Source organism: Neomonachus schauinslandi, chromosome 6 (assembly GCF_002201575.2).
Source record: "Neomonachus schauinslandi chromosome 6, ASM220157v2, whole genome shotgun sequence".
NCBI lineage: Eukaryota > Metazoa > Chordata > Mammalia > Carnivora > Phocidae > Neomonachus > Neomonachus schauinslandi.
In genome coordinates this window covers 101,882,993-101,897,938 of record NC_058408.1, presented here as the reverse complement: position 1 = coordinate 101,897,938, position 14,946 = coordinate 101,882,993, and the positions used below count along the sequence as shown (strand labels likewise).

The following is a 14,946-nucleotide window of genomic DNA, read 5'->3' as shown; positions in this document are numbered from 1 at the left end:
TTCAATCATAACATCATTGGGCTAAAGGGAATTTAAGAATTCATCTTGCTCATTCTCCTGCCTTCAGGCTAGACTGCAACTCACCTATTTTAATATAATATAAGTGGGGTGGGGGTGGAAAGAAAGGGGGACGATAAGGAGGAAAATGGACATTTTTTAGATTCTAATTTGATTCTCAATAAGGAAATATTTCAGTATTACTGGTCTAAATATTTGTGCTATGAGTGTTTAAACAAGGAAAGAAATAGAGATAATAGCTTTTCTCAACTAATGCCCCTATCAAAAACCAGGACATCATAGAATTTTAGAACTAATAGTGAACTTAATAATCATGTAGTCTGCCTCTTTATGAGAGATGATAAAATTTAATCTAGTTTCTGTGGATCTCTCATAAGTGAAGATGGAGAATCAGTAGGTTTCTATCTGTTCCTACATTTGAAGTCTGCTACTAAGTAATCTTTTGTTCTTTTTTTGCCACTCTAAATCATAAGATGAGGAAGTATTCAAACCTTTTGACCAGTTTTGTTTTTTTCCTGTGGATCTTCTCCAAATTATTCATGTCTTTCTAAAAATGTGAAGCTCAGATTTGAACATTATACGCAAATAGAAAGAATCCTAACCAGTGTTGAGCACAGTAAGATTTTTTCAAATTCTTTGCATATTTTTTCCATTTTGATACCTGTTAGCTGTTTATATAGCCTAACTACTTGATTCTAATGAAAATTTTCTTTTGTTGTGAATAGCAGCAAATGTCATCATCTCATCTGTTCCACTTTGAAAAAGCCAGTTTGACTCAGATCTAGTCTCTGAGAAGCAACTAACTTAAGCCAGAGGCTTCCTTAGAGGCTGATTTAATCCTAAAGTTAGATGAAATCTGTGGTTTTTAACCTTTTAGGGGCTTTGCGTTTTTTAAAGATTTATTTATTTGAGAGAAAGAGTGCGCTCGAGGGTGCACGTGCGCGAGTTCGGGGAGGGGCAGAGGGAGAGAATCCTCAAGCAGACTGCTCAGTGTGGAGCCTGTTGTGGGGCTGGATCTCATAACCCTGAGATCATGACCTGAGCTGAAATCAAGAGTTGGATGCTTAACTTAACTGACTGAGCCACCTAGGCGCCCCTGGGCCTTTTTATTTCTTAAAAAAAAATCCTGTGATGGAAAATTTCCAACATATACGAAGGCAGAGTGAATAATATGATGAATTGCTATGTACCAGTTACTCAGCTTCAACAGTTACCAAATTATGGCCAATGTTGTGTCATTTATATCTCCATCCACTACTCCCCACCCAAAACTTTTAATTATTTTGGGTCATATTTCAGCTATTTCTTTTGTAGCTGTAAATATTTTAGAATGAATCTCTAAAAGGTAAGGACTCTTATTATTAAAGTAACTACACAAAAACTTTTATTAATTCGTAACACATACCCTTTTGAGAATCTGATGAAAGCTATGGACTTTTGCCCCAGAAAATTTCATGTACAAATATATGTACATTTGTACATAAGCGTAACATTTTCACAATGCTTGTAGATCTGAAGTGATTTGGTAACCCCCCTCAGGTTTACTGGCCCCAATTTAAGAACTCTGTTCTAGAGGGTCCGATATAGTGTGATCTTCCATAGAAGGTCATATGTATAAGATTTATTCATTTAGTAGATTTTTTTTTTTTGGAAAGTCTGTTTTATTCAAGTTCCTAAGGATACAAAAACACTAGTAAGATATAGGTCTTTGCAGATTAATAGAGGACTTAAGATACATAAATAATGATAACAAAATGTAATATTAGGTAAGTACTCCTAGAGAAACATAGTTTTATAGGAATTGAGAATAGGGGTAGATTATATTTGTCAGAGGGATCAAAGTAGCATTTGAACCAAAGCTTGAAGAATGGTGGAATTGGAATTGTGCTGGTAGATACGGGCAAGAGAATTCTAGGTAAGAGAACTTACTAAGCCTGGGTCAGAAAGCAAGAGAGTGTAAGACCATTAACAAATGTTGAGGGGTTCAGATTGATTTACAGTTAAGATGTATGAAGGACAGTAGTAGAAAAAGAATGAAAAGTTAAGTTAGGGCTAAATCATGAGGATCTTGATCACCATGCAAAGAATTTGGAACTTTGATAAATGGTGGGAAATCCACTGAAACAGAATATGACCATGATAGTCATTTAGAAAAATTGATGAAATGGACTAGAAGAAAGACTAGAAATTGGGAGACCTGTTATGAAGCTCCATCAGGAGTCAAGTGGAAATATAATGAAGGCCTGGTAGCATTAGAAATAGAGAGCAGGGGAGAACTAAAGAGGTAAAAACAATAAGACTTAAACAAGATTGCATGTTGCAGGGGAGGGAGTGGTTGAAGATGACGTGGATATTTTGAGTCTGGTGACGATATTGGCATTAACACTCTCTCATGAAAACCTGTTATTTTAGCAACCCCTCACTCCAGTTGTAGCTGCTCTTGATCTTCATTGGGATTGCTTGGCCTTTGACCATGTCATTTTCTTATTAGTCAGATCCCTCCTCGCCTCTCTTCTTAACACACCTTCAAACTCCTTTCTCTCTTTTTTTTTCTACTTCATTTATTTTATAAATTTTAGCCCCAGTAAATGCAACCATCCATTTTCTCCATTCTCATAGCCAGGGTGTAGAGAACTGCTAGAGATATTTATACAGCCTTTGATTGGCTGGGCTCTCAATAGTACCCAAAAATTCTTTGTGTCACTAGTCTTCTTCCTTTTCTCTTAGGATATATTCTCAATTTAATTTTTTTTCTCTTAAACATTCTTTTTGTAACCACTTCCCTCACTCTCAGAGGAAACATATACCGCTAGTGGGAGCTTTTTCTCTGTTTACCGTTCCCCTGCTTTATAAACTGCACTCATCTTGAATTCTTGTCTTGTTGAGGAGGTGACCCTTCCATCCAAGGCTTCTAACTTGACTCTGGATTCCATTGTGCTTCTACTTTTTCAGGAAACTTGCTTCATCTGTTAGATCTTCTGTATCTTCAAACTCTACTAAGTTCTTTTATAAATTGTTCAAATCCATCTGATCTTTATTTTAAAGATAAATAACATTTCACCCATTTGTTATCTTTCCTTGGCTGCTGCTATGCTATTACTCTCTTGCCTTTCCTTCAGAGGATGAAAAGTACTATATGCTTAAAAGCTACTGTTTATTATTCATAAATGACTTCTGGTAGCTTTGAAGATAAACCTTAACTGTCACACAATGTCTTTGGACCTTTCCCTGCTTTCTCTTCAGCCTCATTTCTTTCCTTCTTATCTTAGTCTCTGTGTTCTTTTTTTTTTTTAAGATTTTATTTATTTATTTGACAGAGAGAGACACAGTGAGAGAGGGAACACAAGCAGGGGGAGTGGGAGAGGGAGAAGCAGGCTCCCCACTGAGCAGGGAGCCCGATGCGGGGCTGGATCCCAGGACCCTGGGATCATGACCTGAGCCGAAGGCAGACGCTTAATGACTGAGCCACCCAGGCGCCCCTAGTCTCTGTGTTCTAACCATAACACAGCATAACTGATCCCTTGAATATGTTATGCTCAATTAAGTTTCATGCCTTCATATTTTGTCTTTATTTTTTCATAACAGTTTTACTGAGATATAATTTACATCCCATATAGTTAACCTCTTTAAATCCTACAATTCAGTGGTTTTTAGTATGTTTGTGGAATTGTGCAATGATCATTACAGTCATTTTTGAAACATTTTCATTATCCTCCCCAAGAAACCCTCTGTCCATTAGCAGTCACTCCCCGTTTCCTCCTGTCTCTCCTTGCTGGCCGTAGGCAACCATTAATCTATTTTCTACCTCCACAGATTTGCCTAATCTGGATGTTTCATATAATTGGAATCATATAATTTGTGATCTTTTGTGACTAGCATCCTTCTATAATGTTTTCAAGGTTTATCCATGTTGTAGCATGAACTAGTACTTCGTTCCTTTTTGCGACCAAATAATATTCTATTGTATGGATATACCACTTTTAAAAAAAATTTTATTTTGGGTACGGAGGGTAAAGAAAAGCTTATTTCAATTCAATTGTAGTTAATATACAGTGTTACATTAGTTTAAGATGTACAATGTAGTGATTCAGCAATTTCATGTAGTATTCAGTGCTTTTCAGGATACGTGTACTCTTAATCCCCTTCACCTATTTTACCCATCCCCCCAGCCACCTTCTGTCTGGTAACCATTAGTTTGTTTTCTATAGTTAAGAGTCTGTGTTTTGGGGTGCCTTGGTGGCTCAGTCGGTTGAGCATCTGCCTTCGGCTCAGGTCGTGATCCCAGGGTCCTGGGATCGATCCCGGCGTCGGGCTCCCTGCTCAGTGGGGAGCCTGCTTCTCCCTCTCTCTCTCTCTCTCTCTGTCAAATAATAAAATCTTAAAAAAAAAAAAAAAAAAAGCCTGTGTTTTGTTTTTTCTCTCTCTTTTTTTTTCCTTTGTTCATTTGTTTTGTTTCTTAAACTCCATATATGGGTGAGATCATATATTATTTTTCTTTCTCTGGCTTATTTCCCTTAGCATTATAGTCTCTGGATTCATCCATGTTGTTGCAAATGGCAAGATGTCATTCTTTTTTAATGACTGAAGAATATTCCATTGTACATATATGTGTGTGCGTATGTGTGTTTGTGTGTGTATTTGTACTTATTTTCCACTCATCTGTTGAGGGACACTTGGGCTGCTTCCATAATTTGGCTGTAAATAATGTTGCTATAAACGTAGGGGTGCATGTATCCCTTTGTATTAGTGTTTTTGCATTTTGGGGGTAAATAAATACTCAGTGCGATTACTAGATTGTAGGGTAGTTCTATTTTTAACTTTTTGAGGAGTCCACAGTGGCTGCACCAGTTTGCATTCCCACCAACAGTGTAAGAGGGTTCCTTTTTCTCTGCATCCTCACTAACACGTGTTGTTTCTTGTGTTTTTGATTTTAGCTATTCTGACACTTATGAGGTGGTATCTCCTGTAATTTTGATTTGCATTTCCCTGATGATGAGTGATGAGCATCTTTTCATGTGTCTGTTGGCCATCTATAGGTCTTCTTTGGAGAAATGTCTGTTTATGTCTTCTGCCCATTTTTTAATTGGATTATTTGGGGTATTTTGGGTGTTGAGTTGTGTAAGTTCTTTATATATTTTGGATACTAGCCCTTTATCAGATATGTCATTTGCAGATATCTTCTTCCATTCAGTAGGTTGCATCTCATTATGGATTTGATTTGCATTTCCCTGATGATGAGTGATATTGTTTACCACATTTTGTTTATCCATTCATTAGCTGCAAGACATTTGATTGCTTCCACTTTTTAACTATTATGAATAATGCTTCAATGAACATTCATGTACAAGTTTTTGTTATGAACATATGTGTTTATTTTCTTAGGTATAGAACTGGGAGTCACATGGTAACTCTATGTTTAACCTTTTGAGGATCTGCCAAACTGTTTTTCAGAGCAGCTGTATAGTCCCACCAGCAGTGTATAATGGTTCCATTTTTTTCATATTCTTGCCAACATTCGTTACTATGTATTTTTTTATTATAGCCATCATATTGGATATGAAGTTGCATCTCATTATGGTTTTGATTTGCATTTCCCTAATGAATAATGGTATTGAGTATATTTTTATGTGCTTATTGGCCATTTGCTTATCTTCTTTGAAGAAATGTTTATTTAAATCCTGTGTTCATGGGGTGCCTGGGTGGCTCAGTCATTAAGCGTCTGCCTTCGGCTCAGGTCATGATCCCAGGGTGCTGGGATCGAGCCCCGCATCGGGCTCCCTACTCTTTGGAAAGCCTACTTCTCCCTCTCCCACTCCCCCTGCTTGTGTTCCCTCTCTCGCTGTCTCTCTCTCTCTAATAAAATCTTTAAAAGAAAAAAAAATAAATAAATCCTGTGTTCATTACAAAAAATTTTTTTAATTGAGGTATAGTTGACATAAAATATTATACTAGTTTCAGGTGTACAACATAGTGATTTGACAATTATATACATTATGAAATGCTTACCATAAATATAATTAACTACCTGTCACCATACAAAGCTATTACAATATTGTTATTATTATTTTTAAAGATTTTATTTATTCATTTGAGACACAGAGATACAGGGAGAGAGAGAGAGATCATGAGCAGGGGGAGAGGCAGAGAGAGAGGGAGAAGCAGGCTCCCCGCTGAGCCAGGAGCCTGATGTGGGGCTCGATCCCAGGACCCTGAGATCATGCCCTGAGCCAAAGGCAGACGCTTAACCATCTGAGCCACCCAGGTGCCCCAGCTATTATAATATTATTGACTATATTCTCTATGCTGTACTTTTCATCCCTGTGACTTACTTTCTTTTATAACTGGCAGTTTGTACCTCTTAATCCCTTTTACCTATTTTGCCTAACCCCCATCCCCTCTCTGCCAGCCATGAGTTTGTTCTCTGTATTTATGAGTCTATTCCTATATTTTTTTTGTTTTGTTTTTTAGATGCTACATATAAGTGAAATAACACGGTATTTGTCTTTTTCTGTCTGACTTATTTCAGTTAGCATGATATCCCCTATATCCATCCATGTTGTTACAAATGGCAAGATTTCATTCCTTTTTTATGGCTGAGTAATATTTCACTGTGTATACACACTACATCTTCTTTATCCATTCATCTATCAGTGGACACTTAGGTTGTTTTCGTATCTTGGCTATTTTAAATAATGCAATAAACATAGGAGTGCATATATTTTTTTAAATTAGTGTTTTTGTTTTCTTCAGGTAAGTCCTCAGAAGTAGAATTACTGGATCATATGGTATTTCTGTTTTTTATTTATTTATTTATTTATTATTTTTATTTATTTAATTTTTTTTTTAAAGATTTTATTTATTTGATGGAGAGAGAGAGAGCACAAGTAGGCAGAGTGGCAGGCAGAGGGAGAGGGAGAAGCAGGCTCCTCACTGAGCAAGGAGCCCGATGTGGGACTCAATCCCAGGACCCTGGGATCATGAATTGAGCCAAAGGCAGATGCTTAACCAACTGAGCCACCCAGGTGTCCCTAGTATTTCTAATTTTTTGAGGAACCGCCCCATACTGTTTTCCACAGTGGCTGTACTAATTTGCATTCCTACCAATAGTGCATGAGAGTTCCCTTTTCTCTACATTTTCACCAATACTTGTCTCTTATCTTGTTGATAAAAGCCTTTCTGACTAGTGTGAGGTAATATCTCGTTGTGGTTTTGATTTGCATTTCCCTGATGGTTAGTAATGTTGAACATCTTTCCATGTGTCTGTTGGCCATCTGTATGTCTTCTTTGGAAAAATAATTATTCAAGTCCTCTGCCCATTTTTATAGGTATTGTTTGGGTTTTTTGGTGTTGAGTTGTATGAGTTCTTTATATATTTTGGATATTAACCCCTCATTAGATGTATCATTTGCAAATATCTTCTCTCATTCAGTAGGTTGCCTTTTCATTTTGTTGATGGTTTCCTTCACTGTGCAAAAGCTTTTTATGATACAGTCCCAATTGTTTATTTTTGCTTTTGTTTCTGTTGCCTGAGGAGAGAACCAGAAAAATATTGCTAAGGTCATAAGAGTTTGCTGCCTATTTTCTTTGAGTTTTATGGTTTTAGGTCTTACTTTTAGGTCTTTAATCCATTTTGAGTTTATTTTTGTATATGGTATAAGAAAGAGGCCCAGTTTCTTTTTTTTTGCATGTAGCTATCCAGTTTTCCCAACATCATTTATTGAAGAGACAGTCTTCTCTATTATGTATTCTTGTCTCCTTTGTTATAGATTGACAGTATAAGCATGGGTTTATTCCTGGGCTTTCTATGCTGTTTCATTGGTCTGTGTGTCTTTTTTGTGCCAGTACCATACTGTTTGATTAGCATAACCTTGAAGTATATTATAGGCCATTTGCTTATCTTCTTTGAAGAAACGTTCATTTAAATCTTGTGTTCATTTTTAAAATAGTTTTCTTTTTTTAGTGAGTTGTAAAAGTTCCTTGTATATTCTAGATGCAAGTTCCTTAAGAGAGATATCATTTGTAAATATTTTCTCCTGTTGTTTGAGTTGTCTTTTCACTTTCTTGATGGTGTCCTTTGAAGCACAGGAGTTTTAAATTTTGATGAATTCCTGTTTATTTTTTGTTGTTGTTGCTTGTGTTTTGGGGGTTGTGTTTAAGAAACTGTTGCCTAATCCAAACTAATGATTTTCCTCTATGATATCTTCTAAGACTTTTATAGTTTTAGCTTTTACATGTAGGACTTGGATCAGTTTTTTTTGTTTTTGAGGAAGAGAGAGACAGTGGCGGGGGGGGGCTGGGGGTGAGGGGCAGATGGAGAGGGAGAGAGAAGCCCAAGCAGACTCCACACCCAGTGCAGAGCCCGATGTGGGGCTCAGTCTCACAACCCTGAGATCCTGACCTGAGCTAATCTGAAATGAAGAGTCAGAGCTTAACCTACTTAGCCACCCAGGCGCTCTGGTCTTTGATCCATTTTGAGTTAATTTTTGCATATGGTGTATAGTGGGGGCGGGGGGGGGGTCCAACATCATTCTTTTGCATGTGAATATTCAGTTGTCCCAGCACCATTTGTTGAAAAGACTGTTCTTTCCCACACTGAATTGTTTTGGCACCCTTGTCGAAAATCAGTTGGCCTTAAAAGTGATGTTTTATTTCTGGACTCTTAGTTCTGTTCCATTGATCTATAATGACTACTTCATACTTTTTCTAACTTATGATTAGAATGCCTTATCTGCCCTCTCCACCTGACAAACTCCTATTGCATGATTCCTCTACCAGAAGCCTTCCTTCCCCCTGCAGGTCTTTTTGTATAACTCTGCATATTTACAGCATTGGGCTTGTCACTTTACTGTGGTATGTGTATGCATATATATATCTCCTTTAGTAGGTAGTAAACTTCTGGAGGGTAGAGACTGGACCTTTTATATCTGATTCCCAGAGCTTTAGCCCAGTGCCTGGCATGTGGTGTGCTATTAATACATTTATAGGAGGAATAATAGGAGCAGTACTGAATTTTGTTTGGATGTGTTCTTTTCTAGGTATCATTAGGACATCCAGGGGCTAATATTTAATAGGCATTTTTATTTATTAATTGAAACTTGCTTATACCTTTTTTAAATTATTCATTTGTCAAATATTTATTGGATGCCTGTTGTGTACCAATCGCTGTACTAGACTCTGAGGTACAATAGTAAACAAAACATCACCCTGCATTTATGAAGCTTTTATTCTAGTAGGAGAAACAGGCAATATAAAATAGTTTAAAATGGCTGGCAGTAAAACCATCAGGGAAATCCGGAGACTGAAGGAGAGGTCAATACTGGTGATACAGACTTTGGAATCATCTTCACAAAGGTGATACTTGAAACTGTATAGTTAGAGAGGAATTGCCAAGAGATTGAGCATATAAAATCACCAAGAGATTGTGCAGAGAGAGTCTTGAGAATATCTGAATTTAGGGGGGAAATAGTCTGAAATGTAGGAAAACCAAAAGAGTAGAACCTTGCAAACTAAGGGAAAAGAGAAGGGGAAAATACGTAGATGGTAAAGGAGTAAGCCTAAGAAAGAACCATGGGTTCAGGTGATTAGTCATTTGTAATCTTAAGAATTAAGTTTTAAGGGACCTGCTAGAGTAAGTTTTTAAAAAATTGAATCCTGGGGGCTCCTGGGTGGCTCAGTTAGTTAAGCATCTGACTCTTGATTTCAGCTAGGTCATGATCCCAGGGTTGTGAGATCTGAGCCCCATATCCGGCTCTGCCCTGAGAGTGGAGCCTGCTTAGGATTCTGTCTCTCCTTCTCCCTCTGCCTCTCCCTGCTCACCCTCTCTCTCTTAAAAAAAAAAAAAAAAAAGACAAATTCTGGGACTTTTCTGAAACAGTGAAACTGCTGTGTGTTTTTTCTTACTCTGTAAGGAAATACTGTATCCATAAATGAAGAATTTAAATGTATACATTTAGATGGTATTCATCTTTGGCGGGGGGGGGGGGGGGGTCTTTTTTTTTTTTTTTTCCCTGAGAGACCTGAAAACTTATTCTGTACAGAATCTCTCTCAAAACTTGTAAACCATTGAATTTCTTTCATTTTGAAGACCTTAGTATTTTTTTTTTAAGATTTTATTTATTTATTTATTTGAGAGAGAGCAAGTGTGCACAGAGGGAAGGGCAGAGAGGGAGGGAGAGGAAGAAAGAATCCCAAGCAGACTCCATGCTGAGCTTGGAGCCCAACTCCAGGCTCCGGCTCAAGACCCTGAGACCATGACCTGAGCCGAAACAAAGAGTTGCACACTTAACCGACTTGAGCCACCTAGGTGCCTCAAACCTTGCTATTTTTTAGTTTCTTCATTCTTGCTATCAGAATGTATTTCTTCTTGGGTTAAAAATCATTTGACCATTATATGAATAATTGGTGTGTGTACATATAGACAGTTGAATTTGGTCCACTAACGTGTAACTGTTCTTTTTTCTTTTTTCATTTTTGGATAGTGACAGAAATGTTGGTAAATGTTCTGAGTATTTGCTCTGATGATGAACTGATGACTGAAGGTGAAGACCAGTTTGATGGTATGATTATTCATTTTACTATTTTTTATTGTGAAATGGTATCTTTTAATTGCCCAGCTTCAATACACACTCTTTTGCAAAATGTAGTCATTGTTCTCAAATGACTGTGCCATTTGATAAGTGTCAAGACACTTTTTCAGATGCTGTTTATTCTAAGATTTTTTTTTTTTTTTTAGCGATTTTACTTTTTTTCTATTGGTATGGGGAAGATGAATTTTGGGAAAAGGGAAATTTGGAAGAACAGAAGGAAAAGAAAATTGAAAGTACTAAAGAATGTGGTTCTTCATGAATATGGACACTGCTTAGAGGGAGGATAAAAATGCTTTTTGTTTCATTGGTACAGTCTTAGTGCATCAGAAACATACCTGAACCTGCAATGTTATTGTCACTGTTTTTTCCCAAAAACTAAATAAAGTAAGCTGTTCCCAACTTATGAGTGGTTGTGTTCTAAGAGACCACTTACTGGTTTAGTTTGATTTTCAGAAGCATCTTTTCCATAGAAACAAGGTTAGATATGGCTGTTTGTTCTTATGTAAGCCAACCAGCCTATGTACTGATGTACAGTCATAGTATAATTTAATACCATAAAAACAAAATTCCTTTTATTTTTATGTCTTGAAATTTTTATTTAAAACTTTTTTTAATTTAAAACTTTTAAATTTAAATATTTTTTAAAATTGAAGTCACTGAGAAACAAAAACATAAACAACTTAAAGCTGAGAACTCTTTATTTCCTTCTGTGTGCCCCTCACATCTTTGTTGCAGCATTCTTTTCATAGTTTTAATCAGTATATAATTGTTTCCATATATTAAACATGGTCTACATATTGGTACAACTTAATAGCTACATATTTCTAAATAATTTACCATAATTTTCATAGTTAATCTCATGTTGTTTGGCATTTGGGTTGCTTTCAGTTATCCTTATTATGAATAGCATGCAATACATATGTTTGTACAATAGTTGTTTTCTTGGGATAAATTTCTTGAAGAGAATTACAGAGTTAAATGTATGTTTTAGCTTCGTTATTTTAACTATGCACTGCCAGATTACTTTGCAGAAGAATTGGACCAATATGAAGTACTTTTAGCAATGAATCCACAGACCTCTTTCTCCACAGGCCCACTTCATTGGGTTTTGGTCATTTTTACTTATTTTGCTTGGTGGCTACATAGTAGTGAATTACACTTGGTTTAATTTACATTTCTTTGATTTTTCTAATGATTTTTAATTAAAAAAAATTACTGTCTACTTTTTCAAGTGTATAAACTGTATATCTCATTTGACTACTTATTAAGTACAATCTGAGTAAAAACTATTTAGAAGTTTCTTTGCTTACAAACAGGTTTAATTCTTAAACACTTTTGTAAGCCCATTTGTTAAAAGTACAAAGTGACTGTGTACAAGTGTCTGTTATTGCCATCTGTTGGTGGCAAGCAGAGATGTGCTTTTTACTCTGGTTTATAGTTTTGTTAACTGAAATAAATTATATGCATTCGTTTTTGGTTTGGATAATAGGTTTTAATGAGTAATATTTATTTTTTTAATTATAATTCTCCTTTTGTTTGTGTAGAAGTTTTAGCTCTACCGATATTTCATTATATTTGTCTTTTACATAAAATTTTTAAGTAGTTACAATTAAATATTTTTTCCCTATTCTGCCACCTTTTCCCTTTTCTCTTGTTAGACTAGGTCTGGGTTCAGATTCTAGTTTCTCATAGTGGCTATATGACCTCAGGAAAATTACTTCGCTTCTCTGAGTCTCAGTTTTTTTATCTTCAAAATGAAGATAATAGTACCTACTTCATAATCTTACAGGTATTGATATAATGACTGAAATAATTTTTGGTTCATAGTTCACTGATTTCTTCAGATAAAGTTTTCTGTTATATGTCAAATTCTGTGAACTATCAAGCAGCAGTTTTAATTGGTATCTCATTAAATCCATACCTGCATCTAGGAAGTTTTGTTTTAATATTTAGTTTTCTAAACTAAGATCAAGATCTGTTGCTATATATAATTAGTTCATTTACTATAATTACTGCATTTAATATATTTAATGTACAGTTATTCCATTTAAAATCACATAGTTTTTCTCTGTAAAAAATCTGTTATTATGAAGTTAAATTAATACTATAGTATTTTTTATCCTTATTACAACTGGTATCTCTTAACATTTTTTGTGTATAAGGTATATATTATGTATTAGTGGGTTTATCTTATGACAACTTGGATCAGCAGAATTATTTCCTATGATAATTTTTGTTTTGTTTTTCTTTTAAAAATGTCATTTGCATAAGGCTTGTTACTTATTTTTCTACATTTTACCTTTATTTCTTTTTTTTTTAACAAATTTGTATCAATATTAGTTTTTTAATAGTATTTTAAATAGGAGTGATGATAGGTAATGCTTTAGTCCTCTTCCTATAAAAAAATTTCCTTGTTAAGTCTATTACAGTTGGTTTAGATACTTATGATTTATATGAGGATAGACAATCATTTTTGGGATTCAACCGGGAATACGTATAAATTTTTATTATATTCCAAATGAGATTTATGTATCTAATCAACATTTTCCTCTCAATGATAAATTATGCTTATTTATCCACTTGTTAATATCACTCCTGCACTCCAGAGATGAATTAAGTTTGATCATTAAAGAGGTGGTATAGTTCAGTGAAAAGGATCAATGGTCTAGGTATCTTGGCGTTATCATTATGCTAGCTGTGTAATCTTGGGAGAAGTTTCTTAACTTCCCAGGATCTTCTTTCTCATCCATGGATTGAAGGAATAGAAAGGAAATAATTTTAAAAATTGGTAAGCTGTCATTTATGATAGTGTTTCTATGTGAAAATACACTGAGTTCCAGCTTTGAATGAAATAGATCTCCCTTCACTGCCAACATAGCAGGTATAATTACTCCTCATTTCTTCACCTTTCCATACCAAGTATTAGGAGTAGAGACTCCAAGAAAATTTTAAGAATATGAATCTGGGAGTTTGTATGGAGGAATGAGAATGGTTTGGGGAGACAATTGAGGAATGGAGGAAATGGGAGGAGATTAGAATAGATACTAGGATGGGATAGGGAAAAGAGCTACTGGAACTGGGTTTATTTCCCTTCCTTAATCACATTCCTGTACTTCTTTCCCTTAACTCTGTACATCTTTTCTCCTTTCCTTTCACCATGATAGCATGCCTTTCGTCCTCTCCTTCCCCTTTTCCTACTCAGCAGTAGAACCATCCAATGAGCTGGGCATGGGGAGAAATCTGACTTAGAAAGAAAACTTGGTGGCGTGGGGATTGCTGCGGAGGCCGAATAAAAGTTTAGCTTCTCTGTGGGGAAAGGGAGAGAGCAGGAATGGAGCTATCCCAGTGGCAGGAAGGAAAGAATAGTTTTTGCATATTTAAGGCTGAGACTGGGTAAAGGAATAAGACTTTCTTCTTAAGTGATAATCTTTGGTATTCTGTATTGTTTAATGTATATGTGGAGTTATTTTTAAAGGCAAAAATTTGCATAAACATTGCATGTATAAGTGCAAGTAGCATTCCTTTTAGAGGTATTTAATCATTAAAGAGAATTTCTGAACACTGATTTCTGTGATATTTAAGATGCATACTATTTCTTTCAGATATTTATCTTTTGTCTTGAGTTTGGTAAAGGAAATACATAATCCACATGTTTTACAGTTTTACTAAACTAAAACTTTGCATTTCCTATAATGGAATCATGTATCTCTGCATTAGAATGGAAGATATGGAAAGCTCAAATGAAACATTTCTGCTGCCTACTCTTAGAACTATTACTTGCTTTGAAACAATCTGTTGCTATTTCTGCAAAAAGATGTCCCTCAAGCTCCCAGATTGGATTGGGAACAGAAAGCACATACTGTTGATCCTGAGTATGTGCAAAAGTTCTACATTCAGATTCAAGAAATTATGTGTTCTTGTTATTTATGGAGTGTGGGAGGCTTAGCCTTTCCGTTATTCGAAGTGGGTAAGATTTTCCACTGAGGTAGTTGATAAAGTTACCTACATTTCTCTGTATATACTATAGATTTTGCCAGTGTTGGTGTCCTTGAAGAACCACATGAGTTTGTATATCATTTGTGTCATTACCCTTCACTTAACATACTCCCATGGGTGACACATTTCCTTAGGGGTATCAATATAAATGTGCGATTGTTGTTTGCACAGTCTTTTATCAGTCTTATGTGTTTTCACGTGTTTTTTTTCTGTCCCTAATTTGTCTACTTCCATCAAATATTATAGTCATTCTGTCCATAATTTCTTCTGAACACATACCTTTTAAGAAATCTTTCCTTTAGAGTTCTACCTAGTGGCATCCCTCTTTTATTCACCAGATCCTACA

The 14,946-nt window shown here is 35.6% G+C and overlaps 1 protein-coding gene across 7 annotated transcripts in view; it reads left to right on the top strand.

Moving 5' to 3' along the window:
* PPP3CB (protein phosphatase 3 catalytic subunit beta) overlaps positions 1-14,946 on the top strand; it is a 53,383-nt gene that overhangs the window by 26,083 nt on the left and 12,354 nt on the right. For 6 of the 7 annotated variants that reach the window (XM_021700275.1, XM_021700273.1, XM_021700274.1 and 3 more), the window contains exon 10: positions 10,497-10,574. The exons of the other annotated variant lie outside the window; for it this stretch is intronic. In XM_021700275.1, the coding sequence (XP_021555950.1) occupies positions 10,497-10,574 (78 nt within the window). The remainder of the gene's footprint in view (positions 1-10,496; positions 10,575-14,946) is intronic. 7 annotated transcript variants of the gene reach the window in all.